Source organism: Schistocerca serialis, chromosome 8, assembly GCF_023864345.2.
Source record: "Schistocerca serialis cubense isolate TAMUIC-IGC-003099 chromosome 8, iqSchSeri2.2, whole genome shotgun sequence".
Classification (NCBI taxonomy): domain Eukaryota; kingdom Metazoa; phylum Arthropoda; class Insecta; order Orthoptera; family Acrididae; genus Schistocerca; species Schistocerca serialis.
In genome coordinates this window covers 410,134,171-410,158,867 of record NC_064645.1, presented here as the reverse complement: position 1 = coordinate 410,158,867, position 24,697 = coordinate 410,134,171, and the positions used below count along the sequence as shown (strand labels likewise).

Below are 24,697 nucleotides of genomic sequence, written 5' to 3'. Positions count from 1 at the left end.
CCTTGGTCTCTGTGTACAATTTTTACCCAACACAGTTTCCTTCAGTACCACATTGACAATTCCTTGATGCCCCAGAATGTGTTATAACGGCTGATCCCATCTACAATGTAGGAAGAGATAGATTGCTACTTACCATCAAAATGACTTGTTAAGTTGCAGACAGGCATAATCAAAAGAAACTTACACACAAGATTTTGGCTGCAGCCTTCATCACAAAAAGAGAGAGAAACACACACCATTCATTCACTCAAGCAAGCACCCTAGACGCACCATTACCACCAACTCTGGCAGCTCAGACCACATTTGGTCTGAGCTGCTGGTGTTCGCGGTTGTGTGTACGTAAGGGGTGCTTGCTTGTGTGAATGAATTGTGTGTGTTTCAATATTATGAAACAGATAGCTGCTACTCACCATATGGTGGAGATGCTAAGATGCAGATAGGCACAACAAAAAAAGACTGTCAGAATGTGAGCTTTTGGCCAACAAGGCTTTCGTTGAAAATAGACAGCATACAGACAGACACTCGCGCAAACACAACTCACACACATATGACTACAGCCTCTGTGTGTGTGTGTGTGTGTGTGTGTGTGTGTGTGTGTGTGTGTGTGTGAGAGAGAGAGAGAGAGAGCTGCATTTGCATGTGTGTATGTTGTCTGAAAGCTCACTTTCTGACAGTCTATTTGTTGTGCCTATCTGCAATTCAGCATCTCTGCTATATACTGTGTAGCAGTTATCCTTTTCGTAATATTATTACTCCCCCTGCGGGTCCGGGGTAAGAATAGGCCCGAGGCGTTCCTGCCTGTCATAAGAGGCGACTAAAATTAGTCCCTCCCCCTCAAGGGGGTAGTGTGCGCCTGCATCCGGAGACGAACGGTTCACCAACTTACATTTGTGGTCATTTTGGATTTTCGCTTATTCTGGTTTCTTCCTTCCTTTGTTTGTTTCCTTTCTTTGTCCTTCTCCCTCTCTCACTGTCCTCCTTGCTTTTTACCTTGCCTTCTTGTCCACCCTATGGTCTCCGTCTCGGCGTTTGAGACAGTCTGTCCTTTCTCTCCCTCTCTCCCTTTTTTTTCCTATTCTTCTTTCTTCCCTGTGCGTGCCTGAAGGTCGACCCACGCGTTCGCACGCGTAGCCGGTGACAGGGTAAAGTGTAATTCCCTGCCCTGGGTAGACAAGTAGGGCCCATGCGTACCCCCTGGTAAAGGCCAGCCCCGGGGAGGGGTGATTGCCCGAGGTGACACCTTCCGACCATGCCGATTGGTCCCTCCATCCGTTTCTTTGGAGGTGTGACCTGAGGTGTAAACATTCACCTAAGGCGGGAACGCCCTCTTAGAGGGTCCCCATAAGGAAGGAGCGCACCATTGGAGACGCTGGCAATCATGGGGAATTCATCCGCAATGGATTTCTCTTCTTCTTCTCTCTCGACTTCTGTCCAAAAACGGAAACTTGACCAGCCACCAGTGACAAAAATAGTGCCACCTTCCCCAAAGTTCCTCGTAGTTTCTAGAACTGAGGACGGAAAGGATTTTTCATCTGTCAACCCTTTCGTTATTCAGCAGGGCGTAGATGCCATAGCCAGACCTGTCAAGTCTTGTACCAGGATGCGTAACGGTACCTTGTTGTTGGAAACTGAGAGCGCCTTTCAGGCACAAAATCTCCCTCGGGCCACACTCCTGTACACGTTCCCTGTCCAGGTGGAGGCTCACCGCACTTTGAATTCATCGCGTGGTGTGGTATCTACTAGATCACTCGACGGATTGACTGACGAGGAAATTCAGTCTTTCCTCACTGAGCAGGGTGTGACGGCTGTCCATAGGGTCATGAAAAAGGTTGACAATGACCTTGTACTGACCCGGACACTTTTCTTGACCTTTGATAGTGTTCAGCTGCCATCGCGTATCAAAGTGGGCTATGAGGTTATTTCTGTTCGCCCCTATGTCCCGACACCTACGTGCTGCTACTAGTGTAAGCATTTTAACCACACCCGCCAGTCTTGTTCTAATGTGGCTAAATGTGTCACTTGTGGCAGGGACGCCCATGAGGGTGACTGTCCACCTCCGTCTCCTCGTTGCGTGAACTGTCAGGGTGACCATGCAGCATCCTCTTGCGACTGTCCCGTTTACAAGGATGAACGCTGTATACAGGAAATTTGGGTCGAAGAAAAAGTGTCCACCACAGCTGCTCGCAAGCTTTTTGCTAGTAGGAAGCCCACGCTGCTCCCAGTGGGGAAATACAGTACGTCCTCGCATCTCCTCGGCCTACCAGGGAGGTATCGATGCAGACATGCGATCTGACTTTTAGCGCTACGGTCGTCAGTTCGCCCAGTGCTAAGATCACCTGGTCAACGTCTCCTCTTCCTCCTGTCGCCCCTAAGACGCAAGCACCTTCATCAGCTTGTGCCAAGACTATGACCCAGAAGTCAGATGCACAGGCCTTCAAGAAGGAACCGTCCCGTGAAGACTTCTTACGTACCCCGAACTCCTAGCCATCGACCAGTACTTCGACTAAACGACCTTCCAAGAAGGCTCATAGGAAGAAAAGTTCTCCTTCTCCGCCACGACGCGTTTCTTCTCCTGCGCCACCCAGCGTTTGCCGCCCCAGGCCGTCATCCGTTTCGCCTCGCCGCACTGCTGGTAGCCGAACATCTGGCCGTTCACCGGCGGAGGAAGCTCCCCCTCCCGATCATCTTAACATGGTGGCTGACGAACCTATTGAACAAATGGATGATGACTCTCCACCTATTGATAGCGGCAGCAGTGCTCGCTCGAAGCCAGGCCCTCAGCGGCCTTCGGGGTGACCCCTTCTTGCTTCTCCTTTTTCTTCTCATGATGGCACTTCTTCGTTGGAATATTCGCGGCATTCGCTCCAACCGAGAGGACTTAAAGTTGCTGCTACGCTTGCACTGTCCGCTCGTAGTAGCTCTTCAGGAAACGAAGCTATGCCCATGCGATTGTATTGACTTGGCACACTATACCTCTGTGCGTTTTGACCTACCCCCTGTGGCAGGTACTCTGGCTCATGGCGGGGTTATGTTGCTGGTCCGGGATGATATCTACTACGATCCCATCACATTGCACACCAATCTGCAGGCAGTTGCCGTCCGAATTACTCTCCCCACTTTCACATTTTCCATTTGTACTGTTTACACTCCATCGTCGTCTGCTGTTACTAGGGCAGACATGATGCAAATTATTGCTCAGCTACCTGCACCATTTTTGTTGACTGGAGACTTCAGTGCCCATCATCCCCTTTGAGGCTCTCCAGCATCCTGCCCGAGAGGCTCCCTGTTAGCAGACCTTTTCAACCACCTCAATCTTGTCTGCCTCAATACTGGCACCCCTACTTTTCTTTCGGACACAACTCGCACCTATTCCCATTTAGACCTCTCTATATGTACTACCCAACTTGCACGTCGGTTTGGGTGGCACGCTCTTTCTGATACGTATTCGAGTGACCACTTCCCTTGTGTTTGGGTGGCACGCTCTTTCTGATACGTATTCGAGTGACCACTTCCCTTGTGTTATCCATCTCCTGCACCATACCCCATCTCCATGTTCAACTAGTTGGAACATCTCCAAAGCAGACTGGGGGTCTTCTCTTCCAGGGCGACATTTCAGGATCAAAACTTCGCAAGCGGCGATAATCAGGTGACACACTTCACGGAAGTCATTCTCACTGCTGCTCAATATTCCAACCCTCATACTACTTCTTCTCCACGTCGCGTACCGGTCCCCTGGTGGACCGCAGCATTTAGAGTCGCTATACATGCTCTTCGACGTGCTTTACGCACCTTTAAACGCCACCCTACAATGGCGAATTGTATTAATTATAAACAATTACATGCACAGTGTCGTCGTCTTATTAAAGAAAGCAAGAAAGCCAGCTGTGCTGCTTTAACAAGCTCCTTCAACAGTTTTACTCCTTCTTCTGTTGTCTGGGGTAGCCTGCGCCGGCTATCTGGCACGCAGGTCCACTCGCCAGTTTCTGGCTTGATGGTCGCGAATGACGTCCTTGTGGCCCCTGAGGATGTATCCAATGCCTTCGTCCGATTTTTCGCAGAAGTTTCGAGCTCTGCTCATTGCTGCCCTGCCTTCCTGCCCCGAAATCAGGCAGAGGAGGCAAGGCCACCTAACTTCCGCTCCTCGAATCATGAAAGTTATAATGCCTCATTCACCATGCGGGAACTCGAAAGTGCACTTGCCCGGTCACGGTCCTCTGCTCTGGGGCCTGATTCTATTCATATTCAGATGCTGAAGAACCTTTCTCCTGCTGGTAAAAGTTTTCTTCTTCGTACTTATAATCACATCTGGACTGAGGGTCATGTTCCCACATGCTGGTGCGAATCTATTGTTGTCCCGATTCCTAAGCTGGGGAAGGACAAGCACTTGCCTTCCAGTTATTGACCCATTTCCCTTACCAGCTGTGTCTGTAAGGGGATGAAACGATTGGTTAACTCTCGTTTGGTTTGGCTGCTCGAATCTCGACGCCTACTTACCAATGTACAATGTGGATTTCGTAGGTGCCGTTCTGCTGTTGACCATCTGGTTATCTTGTTGACCTTCATTATGAATAACTTCTTGCGGAAGCACCAGACAATGGTTGTGTTCTTTGATTTGGAGAAGGCTTACGACACCTGTTGGAGGGTGGGCATTCTCCGCACCATGCATACATGGGGCCCTTGCGGTCGCCTCCCTCTTTCTATTCGTGCATTTTTAATAGATCGAAAGTTCATGGTATGTGTGGGTTCTGTCCTGTCTGACGTCTTTCGCCAGGAGGGGTGCCACAGGGCTCAGTTTTGAACATCGCTCTCTTTGCCCTAGCGATCAATCCAATAATGGATTGCCTCCCAGCTGATGTATCAGGCTCCCTTTTTGTGGACGATTTTACCATCTACTGCAGCGCGCAGCATACATGTTTCCTGGAGCGCTGTCTTCAGCGTTGTCTTGACCGTCTTCACTCCTGGAGTGTTGCCAATGGCTTCCGTTTCTTAGCCAAGAAGACAGTCTTTATTAACTTCTGGTGCTACAAAGAGTTTCTCCCACCGTCCTTACATCTCGGTCCCGTTGCTCTCCCATTTGTGGAGACAACAAAATTTTTAGGTCTTACATTTGACAGGAAACTTAGCTGGTCTCCACATGTGACATATTTGGTTGCCCGTTGTACCTGTTCCCTAAATGTCCTCCGTGTTCTCAGCGGTACGTCGTGGGGAGCGGATCGCACCGTCCTACTTCGCCTTTATCGGTCGATCGTCCGCTCAAAGCTGGATTATGGGAGCTTTGTATACTCCTCTGCACGGCCGTCCATCTTACGCCGCCTCAACTCTATACAAAATTGGGGTCTATGTCTTGCGATCGGAGCGTTCTATACTAGTCCTGTCAAGAGTCTTCATGCTGAAGCCGGTGAACTGCCACTAACATACCAGTGCAATATACTACTTTGTCGGTATGCCTGTTGGCTATTATCAATGCCCGACCACCTGTCTTATCGTTCCTTTTTTGACAACTCTCTCAACCGTCAATACGGGTTGTATGTATCTGCCCTGCTACCCCCTGGAGTTCGCTTTCATCGCCTCCACAGCAACTTGATTTTCCTCTCCCTGCAACCTTTAGAGTGGGCGAGAGCCAAACGCCACCTTGGCTCCAGGCTCAGGTTCGCGTTCACCTTGACCTCAGTTCTCTCCCAAAGGAGGTTACCCCAGCTTCAGTATACCGCTCGCAGTTTGTTGAACTTCGTTCGATGTTCATTAATACAATCTTCATTTATACAGATGGCTCTAAGACCAGTGACTGCATCAAGTGTTCTTTTATTGTCGGGGCACACAGTTTCAAATACCGGCTCCATGGCCATTGTTTGGTCTTCACACCTGAGCTATTTGCCCTCTCTCAGGCTGTTCTTTACATCCGCCTCCACCGACAAGCTGCTCTGATTCCCTGAGTGCCATCCAGAGCCTCAGTGAACCGTATCCAGTTCACCCTTTCGTGCACTGAATCCAACGCTCTCTTCAGCTGGCGGACAACGGTTCTCCGGTTACTTTTATGTAGGTTTCTGGCCATGTTGGTATCCCTGGGAACGAAGCTGCAGATGCCGTGGCCAAGGCTGCGGTCCTCCAGCCTCGGACAGCTTCTTGTTGTGTGCCTTCATCTGATTTTAGCAGGGTCGTTTGTCAGCACATTTTATCGCTGTGGCATGCCAATTGGTCTACACTTACTGAAAACAAGCTTCGGGCCTTGAAACCTCTCCCCACAGCTTGGACGACCTTTTCACGCCCTTCTCGGTGGAAGGAGGTTGTTTTGGCCCTGTTACGGATTGGACACTGCCGGTTCAGCCACCGCCATCTGCTGACGGCTGCGCTGGCGCTGTTCTGCCCATGTGGGCAGTTGCTGACGGTACGCCACATTTTAACATCCTGTCCGAATTTTAACACACTGTGCATTGATCTTGGCATGCCATGTACTCTGGATGAAATTTTAGCGGATGACCCAGGAGCAGCTGCTCGCGTTCTTCATTTTATCCACTTTCTCTTTTATTCCTTTCCCCCATTGCATATTCACCTACCATTCCCATCCGTTTCCTTTGATTTATTTCTAGCCCCCTTCCACAATTAAATTTTCCTTCTGAACAGCTATTTGGCATATAAACTTGTACTATTGTTTTCGGTGTCGGGTTCATGTCCATCTCAGCTGTGACGATGCATTCATCGTGCTGTTCATAGTATCTTACCCACATTCCTTTTTTCTTATTCATTAGTAATCCTATTCATATGTTACGTTGCAGAGCATGCTCTACAACATGGCATTCGTGACTTTGGTGCCTGTTTCACCATTCTTGCCTTCTGGATTCTTCCCCCAGACACCAGTTCCTCAGAGCTCTGGAGGTGGCAACTAGCACTACAACATGTCCTCTGTTCTTGCGATCCACCTGGCCTTAATTTACATTAATTTCTTCCAACTCAGCTTTTCTTCATTGTATACTCTTTGCTTCACTCTGTTTTAGTTTTCTACATCTTTCATTGTCTTTCCCGTCTATTTTTCACCAACCCCTCCACCCTATATTATGTACAAAGCACTTAGCTTTCCACTCTTATTAACTCGTGCACGATGTTTTAGTAGTAATCTCTGTATTGCATATTACATTGTCTTCCACCTATAAGCTCTCAGGTTTTCACATCTTGTCTGATGGAGTCCCCATCAGTCTTTCCTTCTCATCCTGTACGGTAAGTCTCCCCTGACCTGTGGTTCTGGGTGACTTTCCAGAAATCTACCCCTTTTCCTAGATCTCTCCAGTCCTTTTCCATCACCTTTCTTCCTTCCCCTTCAACCCTTCTGCCTGAAGAAGGAGCCACTGGCTCTGAAAGCTCGCCAACCACAACAGTCTTTTGTGTGTGTGTTCTGCCATCACTTTGTGAGTAGATTTTTTTATCTATCCAATTAAATAATTTTTTCAATGATTGATTGTTTTTGTTGTTATATTACCCCTATTTGATTTTATATCGATAACTCCATATGAACCTGACCAGAAGCCCTGTTCTTCCTGTGACTCCCTTCACTAATTTCCATTATATCTAACTTCAACCTGTCCATTTCCCCTTTCAAATTCTCTCCCATTCTCTGACCCATAGAATGGTAAAGGTAAACAGTAAAGATTCACATTCTATCCCTAGGCAAGTCAATCAAGCCCAATCGACCACTCTCATCCTCTGTCAGTGGTGTAATTGGAAGTGGTATGGAGGGGCATATGGTCACTATATTTATCTTTCATTCTTTGTCTGGTTTCTTGATGTTCAAACCATTGCAGATCAGTCAAGAAGCTCCCCAGCTGGTCCCATGAGGCTGACTGCACCCTGTACCATTTCTTCCACAAAGGAAAAATCTCTGGAAATACCGGGAATTGAATCGGGATCCCCCATGGGGCAGTCAGCCAAGCTAACTACTCTGTTTCATAGGCAGACTGACCATTAGAATGTAGATCAAATGGAAGTAATTTTGCTACCAGAATATTTCACCCTAGAGGATGCCATCATCTTCTTCCTATACAGCAGAACTTCATGCCCTGGGGAAAAATACCGGCAAATACTTGCTTTTAGCCATTCGCAGTACCTGCACAGAGAGCCCAAGTTTGCTAATACTACAAAGCCAGATCTGTCACTCATCCAGAATGTTGCCCAAGCATTTATTGTAAAGGCTGCTGCCCTTCTTCAGAGAGCACATGTTTGCCTTGCCTCTCCATAGGCACCTCTCAACTGAGGCTGCAACTACGGTACAGCTATATGTGTTGTTGAGCCACACCACCTAATTTTTGTTGTTGTTTAAAAGTATGTAATAATGTTAACCTTTGTGTTGTAAAGAATTAAACTTTCGTAGTGAACGAGTTGTTGGTGTTTTTAGCCATCACCTGGTTGGTGTGTGGTGTGTTTGGGGTTATGGAATTCTGGATATTGATCGTAATATACGTAATAAACAGTTCCCAAGTTTCCTATATATACATATATTTTACCATAAAGACTGATACACATGAACACTGCATGAACTACAAAGGCAGACTGACTTAAACATGGCGGCTCGTCAGAGCAGTTAATGTTCCAAAGATTGTAATTTGTGTGGTCGATGTGACCTATCAACGCCATACCAAGTGGTCCAGCACTGGTTGCTTGACCATCTCAGAAAAATTTTATATTTGCCGGGTGAATTCCCCAATGTTTAGTACTCTCAACAATATTTTTTTAAAAAAAATTATTGTTTAGTGTTTTGAAATGGTGGCCATATTTGTTCCAGGCCGCATGCGTTTTTTCGTATTTGCAAGCATTTGCATTTTTTACAATTATTTAGAAGTGGATTGTCCTCTGCCTTTGAGATAAAATGCATTTAGTTCAACACACTCTGGCCTACAAATTAACATCATTATCACTGAGCTGAATGTGTTCTTTGATATATTTTAATAGTTCAAAGTTATCAGCCACAAATTAAAAAAACTCTATTTTTGAACAGTAGTTTTCCAAAGAAAGATTAATTTCTCAGCTTTAATATTTTTTCTGCTATTACACCGTATAGTATAGTTACTTTTTATAGAGTATTAATGGTGAGCAGCTTACACTTTAAAAAAATGCACTATTTTTAAAAATGGATTTTTTTCTTAAATTTTCCATTTTCTTGCCTGCAATATCTTTGTTGGGGGACCAGATAAAAATTTGAAAATTTCACAGTTAATAAACCTTTATGATATCAAACTTCAGTATAATTTCAACTTTGAGATTCAATTGAAAGTTATGGAAAAAAGATTAAAAACAGCAGTAAAAAATACATTTTTGTAATATCTGTGATATCTGGTTGGCTAATCAAATAAAGTATACCAATTGCATAATGTAACACACCACATTACACTAGCTCATGATTATTTGTCAAAACAATGCTGTGGTAATTGTTTCAGCGGGTTACCAACTGCATCTGCAAGCCTGTACAAGTCTGATTGTTGTCTTCCCCCTTACACCAAAAGTTGTCTACTCACACTTATTTAGCTAGAAGTTCTTGAAGTGTGCTGTTGAAAAATGGTGTCTCAGTGTGCTTTTGGTGTTATTATTAATGAAGCATGTCATAAAAGTGTGTATGGAGTGTATCCTAAAGACATTGCTTTAATCGAAGATTACAGTGAAGAAGAAAAAGTGTTGTTTTACTTACAAGTCAGCCCAGAGGTCAAATCAACATGCAAGTACCATGAAATGAAATACTTAAAAAAATTTCATCACGTTTTTGATCGTTCTTGGATGGACCCTTTTGAGAAACATAAGAAACCTATAACAACAATAACATTTGATCATTATTCTAAAAATAGAAGCCATTTTGTCAATCTCATAGCAGGAAAATCATTGTGTCCAACATGTTATTCTAAGATATTTGTAATTCACAAGAGATAGTGAAACCTCAGATACAGAATTTTGTGACTTACCAGCAACCATTACAAAAGTAGATACAGCTTGTGTAATCCTGGGTATATCGCCTGCTAGTGAGATTAGAAAACGAAGTCAGTATAAAAGACCAAGTGCCTTGAATCCAAAAATTGAGAAAATGTCAGCTACAATCAAAAAGAATTTGGAATTTTCATTTTAATATACAATTTGTACTAAAACAGATTGAATTTTTAAAACTTCACCAATCAAATATGATGATTTGTTCTAAAAACTAAATGCAGTACGTGAACCAAAGAGGATAAAATTAAGATTATCAGTTTACTGCCGATTTCTTGGATTCGAACAAAAGTTAGTGATAAATTTAATGTGTCAGAATGTCTTGTTAACAAGCAAATTACTAAAAGAACAGGGAATTTTACCAGCATTACAAAATAAAAGTGCATATAATTTGGTATATGAAAACACAATCAATAAATTTATTAAGTATTATGGCAATGACAATAACAGCTGTTTGATGTCTGGCAAAAAAGACTGTGTTTCTGTGATAGAAAATGGTTCTAAAATTCAATTTAAAAAAGAAAATCCTGACATTAAAATTGGAAGATCAAAGTTTTGTGAGTTGAGACCAAGATGGTGTGTTGTTGCAGGGGCATCTGGCACCCATAATGTTTTTGTGTGTTTGTATCATCAGGACGTAAAGTTGATGATAGATGGGGCCAATCTTTGAGTTGACTATAAAGACATTTTGGAAGTTATGGTATGCAATATTGACAGTTATAATTGTATGATCAAGGGAAAATGTGAAGATTGTCCAGGCAAACAAGCCTTACTTGACATGTTTGAAGAATCTGAAGAAGACGATTTGATGCCTGACAATATAAAATACAAACAATGGGTGACACAAGACAGAACTGAAATGGTGACAAGTCATAAAATAACGAAGAGTTTTTTGAAGTGTTGGTGGCTAACCTTGAAAACCTTAAAATGCATCATTTTATTGCAAAAGCTCAAAGTAAATTTTTGAAAGACAAAAAGCAAACCTTCGCAGCTGATGAACACTTAGTTCTTGCTGACTTTTCGGAAAATTATTCCTTTGTTGTTCAAGATGAAGTACATGAAGTATTATGGCAATGACAATAACAGCTGTTTGATGTCTGGCAAAAAAGACTGTGTTTCTGTGATAGAAAATGGTTCTAAAATTCAATTTAAAAAAGAAAATCCTGACATTAAAATTGGAAGATCAAAGTTTTGTGAGTTGAGACCAAGATGGTGTGTTGTTGCAGGGGCATCTGGCACCCATAATGTTTTTGTGTGTTTGTATCATCAGGACGTAAAGTTGATGATAGATGGGGCCAATCTTTGAGTTGACTATAAAGACATTTTGGAAGTTATGGTATGCAATATTGACAGTTATAATTGTATGATCAAGGGAAAATGTGAAGATTGTCCAGGCAAACAAGCCTTACTTGACATGTTTGAAGAATCTGAAGAAGACGATTTGATGCCTGACAATATAAAATACAAACAATGGGTGACACAAGACAGAACTGAAATGGTGACAAGTCATAAAATAACGAAGAGTTTTTTGAAGTGTTGGTGGCTAACCTTGAAAACCTTAAAATGCATCATTTTATTGCAAAAGCTCAAAGTAAATTTTTGAAAGACAAAAAGCAAACCTTCGCAGCTGATGAACACTTAGTTCTTGCTGACTTTTCGGAAAATTATTCCTTTGTTGTTCAAGATGAAGTACAATGGCACCACTGGGTAAACAAACAGGCCACAGTTCATCCATTTGTATTCTATTATGAAGATCAAGATAAACTAATGAACCACAGCTTCTGTGTCATAAGTGACTACCTTGAACACAACACTACAGCAATGCACATTTTTCAACTAAAATTAACGAACTACTTTAAACAGCACCACTCTTCCATAAAATAACTGATTTACTTTTCGGATGGGGCAGCAAGTCAATATAAAAACAAAAAAAATTATTAACATCTCCTTTCATAAACAAGATTTTGGGTTTGATGTAGAATGGCACTTTTTTGCTTCATGCCATGGGAAGAATGCTTGTGATGGTGTCGGGGGTACAACGAAACGAGCTGTCACAAAAGCAAGTCTGCAGCAGGCTGATGACTTTTTTGGTGAAGTTGATAATATTGACTGTCAAAACCAAGATGTACATGTTGTATTTTATCACCCTCCAGGACCAAGGATATCTTTTTAAAAAATTGAGAATGATCAAGTTTGGATGCCACTTAAAAATGAACTAAGGAAGCTGTCTCCCATGGAATTTACAACTGTGACTGGGCGACCTTATAATCTAACACCCGAACTGAGTGAACAAATTTCTCAAATGTTCAATGAGCGATATATTAAAAACCAATAACAAGAGAACAATATAATGTAATTAGTAGGCTTATTTTCAATAAAAAATAGGTAATCATAGATATGATTAAATTATATACTGTAACTGAGATATTTTATTCCATTAGCCTAGATATCGCAGATGTTTGACTTGTGTTTGTAATTTTTTTCCATAACTTCCAATTGAATCTCAAAGTTGAAATTTATACTGAAGTTTGATATCATAAAGGTCTATTAATGGTGAAATTTTCAGATATTTATCTGGTCCCCCAACAAAGATATTGCAGGCCACAAAATAGAAAAATTTAAAATAATCCATTTTTTAAAATAGTGTATTTTTTTAAGTGTAAGCTGCTCACCATTGATACTCTATAAGAAGTAACTATACTATACAGTGTAATAGCAGAAAAAATATTAAAGCTGAGAAATTAATCTTTCTTTGGAAAACTACTGTTCAAAAATAGTTTTTTTCGTTTGTGGCTGATAACTTTGAACTGTTAAAAATATATTAAAGAATACATTCAGCAAGTGATAATGATGTTAATTTGTCGCCCAGAGTGTGTTGAACTAAATGCATTTTATCTGAAAGGCTTAGGACAATCCACTACTGAATAATTGTAAAAAATGTAGATGCTTGCAAATATGAAAAAAAGCGTGCGACTGGGAACAAATATGGCCACCATTTCAAAATAATAAACAATAATTTAAAAAAAAAAAATATTTTTGTGAATACTAAACATTGGGGAATTCACCCAGCAAATATAAAATTTTTCTGAGATGGTCAAGCAACCAATTATTTTTTTCTTGGGCCACGTAGTATGGAGTGACCCTTTGAGTTTGGGCTCTGGATAAGTTTGCAAGAATCATTAGAAGGCGTTACAGTTTTTTACAGTTATTTAACATCGTTGGAAGCTCATGTATTTAGAGAGAGAGAGAGAGAGAAATATGTGGAATGAGCATTAAACATAATGGGACTATATTTTATCCAGAACTATGTATTTTATGTTCATATGTTTTGTCAATGTTGTATGTTAGGAAAGTAAAACTCCATTCTAGCAAGAAAGATGTCATTAATGACACTACATTGTAGTGTATCAATTGTCATTTTATGGTGCATACAATACAGACAGTGGCAAAGTCATGATAAGGTTGCTTTTAGTTACCCATTTTGTCATTGTCAACCCTTTGGCAACTTTTCCTTTTTTCCTGTCCTACATCGTACTTTCAGCTGTGTGGTGTCCTGATCAGCAGTCCCATATTTATACAACAAGAAACTTCTGTTGTTGTGATTCCCTTTTAAGTAACCCTTAACCTTGTATAAAAAGTTATGAAAGTGATCTCTGAAAAATGATTATATTTCAGTACACACAACAACTCAGAAGCAAGGGATAGCCCCCAAACAGCGTGAAGTGTATCACCCAAACACCCAGGTATTGTCATATATTTGTTGTCAGCAAAAGTGATTCCTCTCCCACAATCCCTATTAGCTGTACGCATTGAGTTGCAAGCCACACTGAATTATAATCGAATAATATTTACTACTCCTCCCCCTCCCCCCTCCCCCTTCCCTAGTCACCACACACACACACACACACACACACACACACACACACACACACACACACACACACACAGTCCTGCCTTCTTATCTTCACACTAGCCTCTTCTTCTTATGCCTTTAACCTACTCTAGATCCTCCACAGTCCCCTGGGCTCTCCTTTCTTCTCTCAGTGTTCCTTCTAACAGTCCACTAACATGCTTGTGCCCTAAGTGTTTCCCATCCCATCTCTCTCTCTCTCTCTCTCTCTCTCTCTCTCTCTCTCTCTTTGTTTTCACACACACACACACATTATGCACTTACTGTTCCACCACCACCCACTCTGGCCATGAATGGTAATCTACCCAGTAAGGTGGCTGCTTGGCGAGACTGTTGTCACTGTACTACTGTCTGCTGCTTTGCAAGCACTCAGGTGAGAAACAAACACCTGTTTCTGTGGTGTGTTTCTTAGGCAGAGATGGTGAACCAGCACAGGATTTGTGTAGACAGGTGTGGAATATCATCTGAAAATCACACACAGGCAGCCGGAGTACCAAACCTGTGGCTGCTTATCAGCTACATAAATTTTATCTACATCTGTCTTACCTCCACACTTCACAATCCATTGCATTGTACATTAAACTGCACAAGCAGGCCAATTGTGCCAATGCTGATAAGTGCCACTAAGTTCTTTTCAATTGCACCAACTGATATTGCACTTTTTCTCTCTGTTTTCATTCAAGGTTCAGACTGAATTTCCTGTCCTTCCTAGAATTTCTCTTGGCTCAAGCAAGACATTCATCTTTGACAGTGTTTTGTGTATGTAACACCATGTTTTGGGTTCCAGATCAAATAAGTACCTTTGCAACTGGTGGGACGAGTTGTCACTTCACAGGTTGAAGGAAAGGAACAAGCGGAATTTCACACAGTCAGGTGCTGTGGTATTTGGAGTAATGTATGGGTTTATGACTGCTGTTGAGTGAACTACAGAAAGATTAACTTCAAAAAATACAGCAAAGTGCAATACTAAATTTGATAAATAGCCATGAAACAGAATAGATGTGTTTCTCTGTAGGAAGCAGAATCATAATTCGGTGTATTGAAAGTGTACAAATTATCATATTTTCAGCGCTTCCTTTGGATCTGTGTTAAAAGGATAATTCTTTGCAATTCAATGTTCCTTAACAACAATATGCCATATGCATCCGTGGTCTTTTTTTATTTTTTATTTTTTTTACAAATGTTTCTTGCTACAGATCTTTTTTTTATGAAATTTGTTGTAAGTAAACTAGCATTGATGAAAAGGAGCAACACAGAAAGCAATAATAATTATAGTGCAATAATCAATGCACAAAAGATGACAAAATAACAGCTTACATTTGACAAAGCATAACTGCTAGTTCTTGCTTTCATATTTCAGTATACTTGAGCTTGAAGGAGTTCATGAAAGCTGTGTAACTAATTTTTTACATAAACGAACTTGGAATTGTTCTCACAATTGACTGAAAGTCATGTAGAACTTCTTTTCTCTGCAGAGAATATGATAAAAGGCCTTGATGATGATGAGATAGAATTCTTGGACCTTGTCGATCGAACAAAGCTTGAGGCAGAAAGACTGAAGTCACAGGAGGAAGCAAGAGAGATACGTGACTTCCGCGATGCAGTTGCCCGTCAGCAGGAACGCAGCATTGAGGACAGAATCAACTCCGAGATCCGTTCGCGACCACCTTCCACTGCATCTAGTCAGAGTTCTGCCAGGTGAAACACAATATATTGATCATCTTTTTACGGTGTTATAAAATATTTGGTTGTAAATATTAGATTTATTGAAGCTATAATTCTTTTCTAAACTATGTAAATTGAGCCATAGTGAGTTTATTGTTGTGCTGTAGACAACCACTCACTGTGTCTTGCATGTTCTTGCATGTCCGCTGCCCCCCCTCCCCCTCTAAAAACGACACACACACACACACACACACACACACACACACTCTTCAGTTTTTCTTCAGTGCTGCAGAGAGGTTAAACCCTTTCACATCGGCAGTTTGACCACATGGTTCACCTGTACCGTGCTACTACGTTCTTCATTTAACAAGTAGTCCCCATAAGAACTTAAATACAAGCAATTCAGCTACACTCTTAGCTATGCATCTGCCTATTCCTACAATTGATCACAGCAGTTCAATTGCTTTTGACCCTATGTATTGTGAGAGCCTGCTGTATGGCCATGTTATTTTATGTGGTTTCTTCTTTCGCGTGACAGAATGGATTTCGATTTAGGAACTTCTGTTATCAAAGCAGAACGTCATCCTACAATGAGTGTGGCTCCAATTTCTACAGACTGCAGCCGTGTGTGTGTGTGTGTGTGTGTGTGTGTGTGTGTGTGTGTGTGTGTGAGAGAGAGAGAGAGAGAGGGAGAGAGAGAGAGTTGTGTTTATGCGTGCGTGTGTGTCTTGTCTATTTTTGACGAAGGCCATACTGGCTGAAAGCATGTTTGTGACAGTCTTTTTGTTGTGTCTATCTGCGACTCAGCATCTCTGCTATATGGTCAGTGGCAACTTCCCTTTTTATCATATTGTTACATTAAATCATTAATTTTCCATTGTTTGATCCTACAATTTGGAATTGAGGTAATGATGGTTACATCAAGAAATTTGAAAATGTAGTTCTTTGGAGGCCTATGTAAAAATAACACCTCATCAAAAACCGACACTGACATTCCAAAATAGTTACCAAATTCTGTTGAGTTTTCCTTTTAATTTTTTATAAATTCTAAAAAAAAGAGTATGTATTTTTCATGAGTTTAGCATTGGATGAATCCAATACTTCCACTGACTTTTTTTGCATCTGTTTTCTTTTCAGTGACACAGCAAAAAGGAGCAGTTCCTCATCAGAACTCATCTCACAGCTATCTTGGGCATATATATAGATATTGCCACAGAGACTCTTGTGCACATTTCAAATGTCCACCAGTGAGTCAGCCACAGTGTGTAAAATGCCAGTGTGGAAGTAACCTTATTGTTCAGTGATAACATGCTAGCATCTGGAATATGGAAGGCTGTGTAGTTTCACTAAAACAAGTATCAAACTTTCCATCAGTTACATCCATGAGTAGGAGGAAGTGAAGAGTAGTTCAGGCAACTGCTTTAGAGATTTCAAATGGGAATACACAGAAGACTGTTCTGGAAATCTTAAGTAGCAACAGAAGGGAAACTAGATATTGTAACAGTGGTTTTATTAAGTCTGCTGCACAAGCTCTGACCTCAGGTAGCAGCGTACACTCACTTGTCTAGGGAATATATAATTGTGTTGTATCTCCAAATCTACAAGTATACTTGTTTAATTTATCATCAGTGTATTAGTGTATCTCCTTTTGAGTTCCGTTTCTGTTTGGTAAGATACTTTAATATCTATCTCACAGGTTGTCTTAGCACAGTCAAACAGAAAAAAAATCTGCTGATAAAAATCTGTTATTTCTATATCCCTGCTTTAGTGGGTGTACACAACACAAATCATACATAAACATAAGCACATTCACAATTTTTTCATACTCCATAACATAGCTGGTAAGGTGTGTATGCTGTGAATGATGGGAACGCAGTGATGTTTGGAGATTGGGGAAGATGAAAATGAGGGTAATGTGAACCATTCCAGAATATTATTTGTGCTAACAGCCGCTGGAAATTATAATGCATTGCAACTGTATTTGAGAAGCTTTTGTGATAGCTATCCTTCAGCAATCTCTCTGTGCTATACTCCAATAATTTAGTGCACTACGAACTATCCTTCAGCAGTCTCTCTGTGCTATACTCCAACAATTTAGTGCGCCATGAAAGATACCTAGATTGTTCAAGCTCTCTGCACAGCACAGCAAATATTATTACTTGGTTGGTTGGTAGGTTCACAAGATTTGTTGCAATATAATAAGAAAAGGATGTCATCATTCAACAGTTGATCCTCAAATATCTTTAGGCAATTAATAACATCAGTAAACTGTTAACTTTAATCTTAGTTTCACATTCTTTTGCTGCTGCCACCATTATTTTCAAAGTATGTTTTTCTCTCCTACAGTTTCATATGGTCATTGCTGATATCTGTCCTGTTAGTGACTTAGAAATATAATCTAGTCAGGAAACAGGCTTATTCATTTTCTGCACTTGTAGGTGGGGGGCATGGTTAGATCTGCCATAGTTTCCACATTTTTGAAGCTTTCACTTCCTGTCCTCAGCAGTCGTGTTCAAATACAATGCAGCACCAAAGAAACTGATATAGGCCTGCATATTCAAATGCAGAGATATGTAAACTGACAGAATACGGTGCTGTGGTCGGCAACGCCTATATAAGACAACAAGTGTCTGGCACAGTTGGAGTTTGAACATGGTGTTGTAGTCGGTGCATGCGCGATAGGACACAGCATCTCTGAGGTAACGATAAAGTGGGGATTTTCCCATATGACCATTTCAAGAGTGTATTGTGAATATCAACAATCCAGTAAAGCATCAAATCTCCAACATCGCTGTGGCCAGATAAAGATCCTACAAGAACAGGACCAAAGATGACTGAAGAGAATCATTAAGTGTGGCGGAAGTGCAACCCTTCTACAAATTACTGCAGATTTCAATGCTGGGCCATCAACAAGTGTCAGTGTGCAAACTATTCTATGAAACATCATCGATACGGGCTTTTGGGGTCGAAGGTCCATTCGTATATGCTTGATGACTGTATGACACAAAGCTTTACGCCTCATCTGAGCCCATCAGCACCGACATTGGACTGTTGATGACTGGAAACATGTTGCCTGTTTGAATGAGTCTTGTTTCAAATTGTATCGAGCGGGTGAACATGTATGGGTATGGAGACAACCTCTTGAATCCATGGACCCTGCTTGTCAGCAGGAGAATGTTCAAGCTCTGCATTGGTGTGGGGCATGTACAGTTGGAGTGATATGGGACACGTAATAGTCTAAATATGACTCTGACAGGTGACATGTATGTAAGTATCCTGTCTGATCACCTGCATCCATTCATGTCCATTGTGCATTCCAGTGGGCAGGAACAATTCCAGCAGAACGATGTGACACCCCATATGTCCAGAATTGCTACAGAATGGCTCCAGGAACACTCTTCTGAGTACCCCCTGCGGGTTTGGGGGTAAGAATAGGCCCGCGGTATTCCTGCCTGTCGTAAGAGGCGACTAAAAGGAGTCTCCAACGTTCTGGCCCTTATGTGATGGTCCCCTCTAGGGTTTGACCTCCATATTTACAAATTATTACGAAGAGTGAGCCAATTGGGGAAGGGTGCCTTACTTGGTGCATTGTGTCCATCATGCGTTGAGACCTTTCGCCAGCTTACTCGTCGTTGCATTGCAGTCCCGCCTGCTCTCCATCCCTTGGGCACGGATACGTTCCTGGGTGCACTTTCTGCCATGCAAAGTGCAGTGTCGCTTTCTGCACTGATGACGACCATGGACTACTTGTCACCTAATATCCAGCACGGTAGCCAGTCCGTTGTGGTGGGGCTGCCATGTACCCTGTTGGTTGTAGCCCCCTGACAACACAAGGATCGCTCTACTGATGCCTGCGCTTTTAACTCCCCACGTATGCCAAGGAGTAGATGTCCATCTCCCTGGGGCATTGGGGCTCCTGGCAATGGCCATCCTGCCAGGTGGCCCTTGCTGTGGCTGGGTGGCACCCGTGGGGAGGGCCCTTGTTCGGAGTAAGTGGCATCAGGGTGGATGCTTTTCACGGATGATGCTGTAGTATACAGAGAAGTTGCAGCATTAGAAAATTGCAGCGAAATGCAGGAAGATCTGCAGCAGATAGGCTCTTGGTGCCGGGAGTGGCAACTGACCCTTAACACAGACAAATGTAATGTATTGCGAATACATAGAAAGAAGGATCCTTTATTGTATGATTATATGCAGAACAAACACTGGTAGTAGTTACTTCTGTAAAATATCTGGGAGTATGCGTACAGAATGATTTGAAGTCGAATGATCATATAAAATTAATTGTTGGTAAGGCGGGTGCCGGGTTGAGATTCATTCGGAGAGTCCTTAGAAAATGTAGTCCATCAACAAAGGAGGTGGCTTACAAAACACTCGTACAACCCATACTTGAGTATTGCTCATCAGTGTGGGATCCGTACCAGGTCAGGTTGACAGAGGAGATAGAAGAGCGGCGTGTTTCATCACAGGGTTATTTGGTAAGTGTGATAGCGTTACGGAGATGTTTAGCAACTCAAGTGGCAGACTCTGCAAGAGAGGCGGTCTGCATTGCGGTGTAGCTTGCTGTACAGGTTTCGAGAGGATGCGTTTCTGGATGAGGTATTGAATATATTGCTTCCCCCTACTTACACTTCCCGAGGAGATCACGAATGTAAAATTAGAGAGATTCGAGCGTGCACGGAGGCTTTCCGGCAGTTGTTCTTTCCGCGAGCCATACGCGACTGGAACAGGAAAGGGAGGTAATGACAGTGGCACGTAAAGTGCCCTCCGCCACACACCGTTGGGTTGCATGAGGATTATAAATGTAGATGTAGATGTAGACACGCAGTGAAGCGCGGCACATCTTCTCTTGCTGGTGGCCAACCACCAGCAGTCTCTTAAGCGTTCGAGGGCTCACTTTAATGCTAACATGTATCACCCCAAATCGTTCCCCTCCCTGGCCACACCATGGGAGGAACGAAAGGCTATGAATGACAGTGAAATGTATTCGCCCCAGTATCTAGTCTGTACAAGAGCTGATGGGGAATCCTTTGTGTCCATGAAGAATCAGTTCTTTGTAGACCATTTAGAGGACAAGTTCAGGGAGGTGGAGGGCTTGTCAAAAATGCGGTCTGGGTCAGTCATGATAAAAACAGCATCCTCTGCCCAGTCACAGGCCTTAATCGCTTGTAAGAAGCTGGGGGATGTTTCTGTTACTATCACGCCCCACAAAAGCTTAAATATGGCCCAGGGCATTGTCTTCCACAGGGATCTTCTTTTACAGTCCGATGACGAGCTGCACGCCAACTTAGAGCAACGAGGTGTCCATTTCGTTCAGCGCGTCCACCGGGGTCCGAGGGATAATCAGGTTGCCACCGGAGTCATCATCTTGGCCTTCGAGGGTGACACATTATCTGAGAAGGTCAAGGTGATGGTGTACCGCTGTTATGTCAAGCCATATATCCCTCCCCCATTGCGGTGCTTCAAGTGATGGAAGCTCGGCCGTATGTCTTCCCACTGTGCTTCCAGCCTCATATGTTGTGATTGTGGTCGTCCATCCCATCTCAATACTCCATGTGCCCCACCTCCCATCTGTGTCAACTACGGATAGGACCATCCCCCTTGCTCGCCGGACTGTAAGATTCTACAGAAGGAAGGGAAAATAATGGAGTACAAGACCCTGGACCGACTGACCTACACTGAGGCTACACGGAAATTTGAACGGCTTCATCCCGTGAATCTAAGCCACACCTGAAATTTGAGACTCAAAATTCAAGGGGAGAGAAAAGTTTTAGACCGTACCTCCAATTAGAAACAAAGTTGGTCCATTGTAACATGAGAGACAGTTTAGGTAGAATGGATGAAGATACATCTACAGTAGTTTGGTTCGAGTCGTAAGCTTAACAGTTAAGCTGTACCAAGTAGCAATTGCTATGTGTCAGGCAGTCTGTCCATATTTATACGTACTTTGTCTGGTTTGAATCGATTGCTTATTTTGCTTTGATCTGATAAGTGCCGTTCTCTTTGTTATAGGTGTTTACATCACTTTAAGCTGAAAATGCATTATCGTATTGTGTCATGCATTGTTTGTCGCATTCTTGTAATGAGGGTTTACGAGCTGTCGCCGCTCGCATCATGGCTTGCTTTTGTGCGCGTTACCGCAGCTTACAATAAAAGAAAAAGGGAGGAATTGTCCCGTAAGTGAAACAATGGCAAGAGACTGCTATTTTTTGTTACTTACACTGCTACTTTCTTTGATAATGATCAACAAGAACCAATCCCCAATCGCCAGCTGGACAAGCAACATCCTCCACTAGAACGGGTTCCTTCCCCTCCCAGTATTCTGGTGATCTGCAACCAGATACCGGCCAGTGGCTGACGGAAACAGTTGTAACGTGGTCGCCATGCCACTGGACCCCACGTGCACTGACTCAGTAACTGAGGCGAAGTTCCTGGTGGCCCCTGCTGTGCCACCAGATCCCCTCCCCCACAGCCTGCTTCAGAACCAATGTGTATTGATGCCGTATCCTCACAGCAGTAGATCCTGAGGCATGATTTGCCTCCTTGGTCCCTTCATTTCTCCACAGGATACTGATACCATGATCCTCCAGTGAAACTGTAGTAGTTTATTCCACTATCTGGCTGAGCTTTGATGTATCTTACGCATTTCCTGTGCTTTTTGCATTGCGTGCCAGGAAATTTGGTTCCCAGAATTGTGAACCCCTACCCTCTCTGGTCATTTTAAGAATCAAGCTGACTATGACAGAGCGTCCGGTGGAGTTTGTATTTATGTTCTGGACCGTGTCTACAAGCGAATAGGAGCAACTTTTTACAACACAGAGAATGTGGCTGATTGTGTGAGGATATCTCCCTCTGATGGTGAAGTGTCTTAGAATGTATTGTCTGCACTGATTTCTCAGTTTCCCCCAACCCTTCCTCATTTTGGATGTCGTCAATCCCACAACCCTTTGTGGGGTGGAATTATGACCAGTCTGCAGTAAAACTATAGAAACTGTGGTTGTATAGCTTGATCATCTTCTCCTGAATCCCTGTGCTCCCACACACTTCATTTTTGTATATTGATGTTATTCGGCCATTGATCTTTCCATTTGCAACACTGGTCTTTTGCCCTCCATCCACTGGAGAGTCCATGATGGCCTGTGCAGTGTGTCCAGTGAACCTTGAAATCTTGAAAACTTGGAAAAAGCTGGGAATTTTCAAAATCAGGAAAAACAGGGATAAATCTTAAATTTAAAAACCTTCACCTTTTAAAAAAATTTTCGGTGCCGATAATATTGATATAATGGATAGATAAAAAAATCTATGCACCAAGTGGCAGTAGGGAAACATGCGCGCACGCACACACACACACACACACACACACACACACACACACACACACACACACACACACACACACGCACGAAAGGATTTAACCTTAAAAGGTTTCGGAGCCAGTGGCTCTGTCTCCTGGCAGATGAGTTGAAGGGGAAGGAAGAGGGGTGAAGGAAAAGAACTGGAGAGGTTTAGGGAAAGGGGTAAAGTCCAGAAAAGTCACCCAGAACCCTGGGTCAGGGAGGCTTACCAGACGGGATGAGAAGGAAAGAGATTTTTCCTTTTCATCTCGTGCGATTGCATCAGTACTGAAACCAGGTAAACACCCCCTTTAGATGGGCAGCTATCACCCAATTAGTCTCACTAATGTTCGCTACAAATTGCTTGAACTGAATGTATGGTGAGCCAGCAGCTGTGTTTGTAACTTTTGTAACTTTAGTCTTGGGGACCCAAGGTGGTATTTGCTGAGGCCTTTCTACTGCTGACAATTTGGTCTGCCTAGAGCATGCAATATGGTCAGTTTCTGCCTGGCATCAACACCTTATTGCTGTCTTCTTCAACTTGCAAAAGGCTTATGACACCTCATGGCATCATTAATGTCCTCGTTACCATCCATGAAGTGAAGTGGGGTCTTCAGGGCCCCATTCCAAAATTTTGTCTGAAACTTCTCGTCACACTGTACTTTCCAGGTTCAAGTTGGTGCTTGCCACAGTATCGCCCATATGCCAAAGAATGGGGTCCTGCAGGGCTCTGTATTGAATGAGCCCCTTTTTCTAGTAGCTATCAATGGTTTAGCTGCAGCTTTGGGGTCTGCAGCATCACCCTCACTGTACACTGCAGATGTGTGGGTTTTGCTGAACGCCAACAGCAGGATGCCATATGAAAGGCGCAATACTTGGCTGTCGCCCGTGGCTTCCATTTCTCAGAGTTGGACTCTACCTCAGTGACCAGTTGCTCAATGTGGTAGAGTGTTATCGCTTTCTGGGACTGGTTTTCAACATTTGCTTGCCTTAGCTTTCCCATCTTCTCCACCTTATGTGAACGTGCTGGTCACACCTTAAGACTCTCTGCTGCCTCAGTAACACCAGCAGAGGTGCAGACCATTCTACACTTCTGCAACTTTCTGATCTCGTTCCATCTTCATTGTGGGAGTCTGGTATATGGCTTGGCCGTACAGATGCTGAGCCTGATACACCATTATGGGGTCCAGCTTGTGACAGGTACCTTTCGAACCAGCCCTGTAAACAGTCTACTTGTGGAGGCTGGGGTCTCTCCACTACAGATCAGGCTCCAACAACTGCTACTCAACATGTGATATACATTCGCTGCTGCCCTGTGCATCTAAACTACCATTTCATTCTTCCTGTTAGGAAGATTTGCCTCCCACAACAGTAGCCCAAGACTGGAATCACTATTGCAATTTGCATGCAATGTCTCTATTCTGAACTCCAACTTCCCCCACTGTCGCATCTTGTCAGGGAGCAATTGCTTAGCCCCTCATAATCTGTACTCCACCCTCAAATCTGTGTTGACCTGTCCTTTGGACCAAAAGACTCTGTTGACCCAAGGGCTATTTGCACCTGTTTCTGGGCATTTTTTGATGCATTGCCGGGTTCGAAGGTGGTATACACTGAGAGCAGTGCTGTTGACGGACAAATTGGTTTTGTCCTACACACATGCAAGGTGCAGTGAACTATGATGTGTGCTGCATGGATGCAGTGTATTCACTGCACAATTGGTGGCCATTGCTCGAGCCCTCGGGCAAGTTAATTTTTGCACTAGTGAGACATTCTTAATCGGCGTTGGCTGTCTTAGTAGTCTTCAGGCTATTGACCAGTGTTACCCTGGCAC

The 24,697-nt window shown here is 43.0% G+C and overlaps 1 protein-coding gene across 6 annotated transcripts in view; it reads left to right on the top strand.

Annotated features, from left to right (window-relative positions):
* Window positions 1-24,697, top strand: part of LOC126416026 (PSME3-interacting protein) — a 112,702-nt gene that overhangs the window by 26,412 nt on the left and 61,593 nt on the right. For all 6 annotated transcript variants that reach the window (XR_007575397.1, XR_007575394.1, XR_007575396.1 and 3 more), the window contains exon 4: window positions 15,343-15,565. Coding sequence is in view for 2 of the 6 variants with exons in the window: in XM_050083479.1 (XP_049939436.1) it covers window positions 15,343-15,565 (223 nt within the window). In the remaining 4 variants the exon portion in view is untranslated. The remainder of the gene's footprint in view (window positions 1-15,342; window positions 15,566-24,697) is intronic.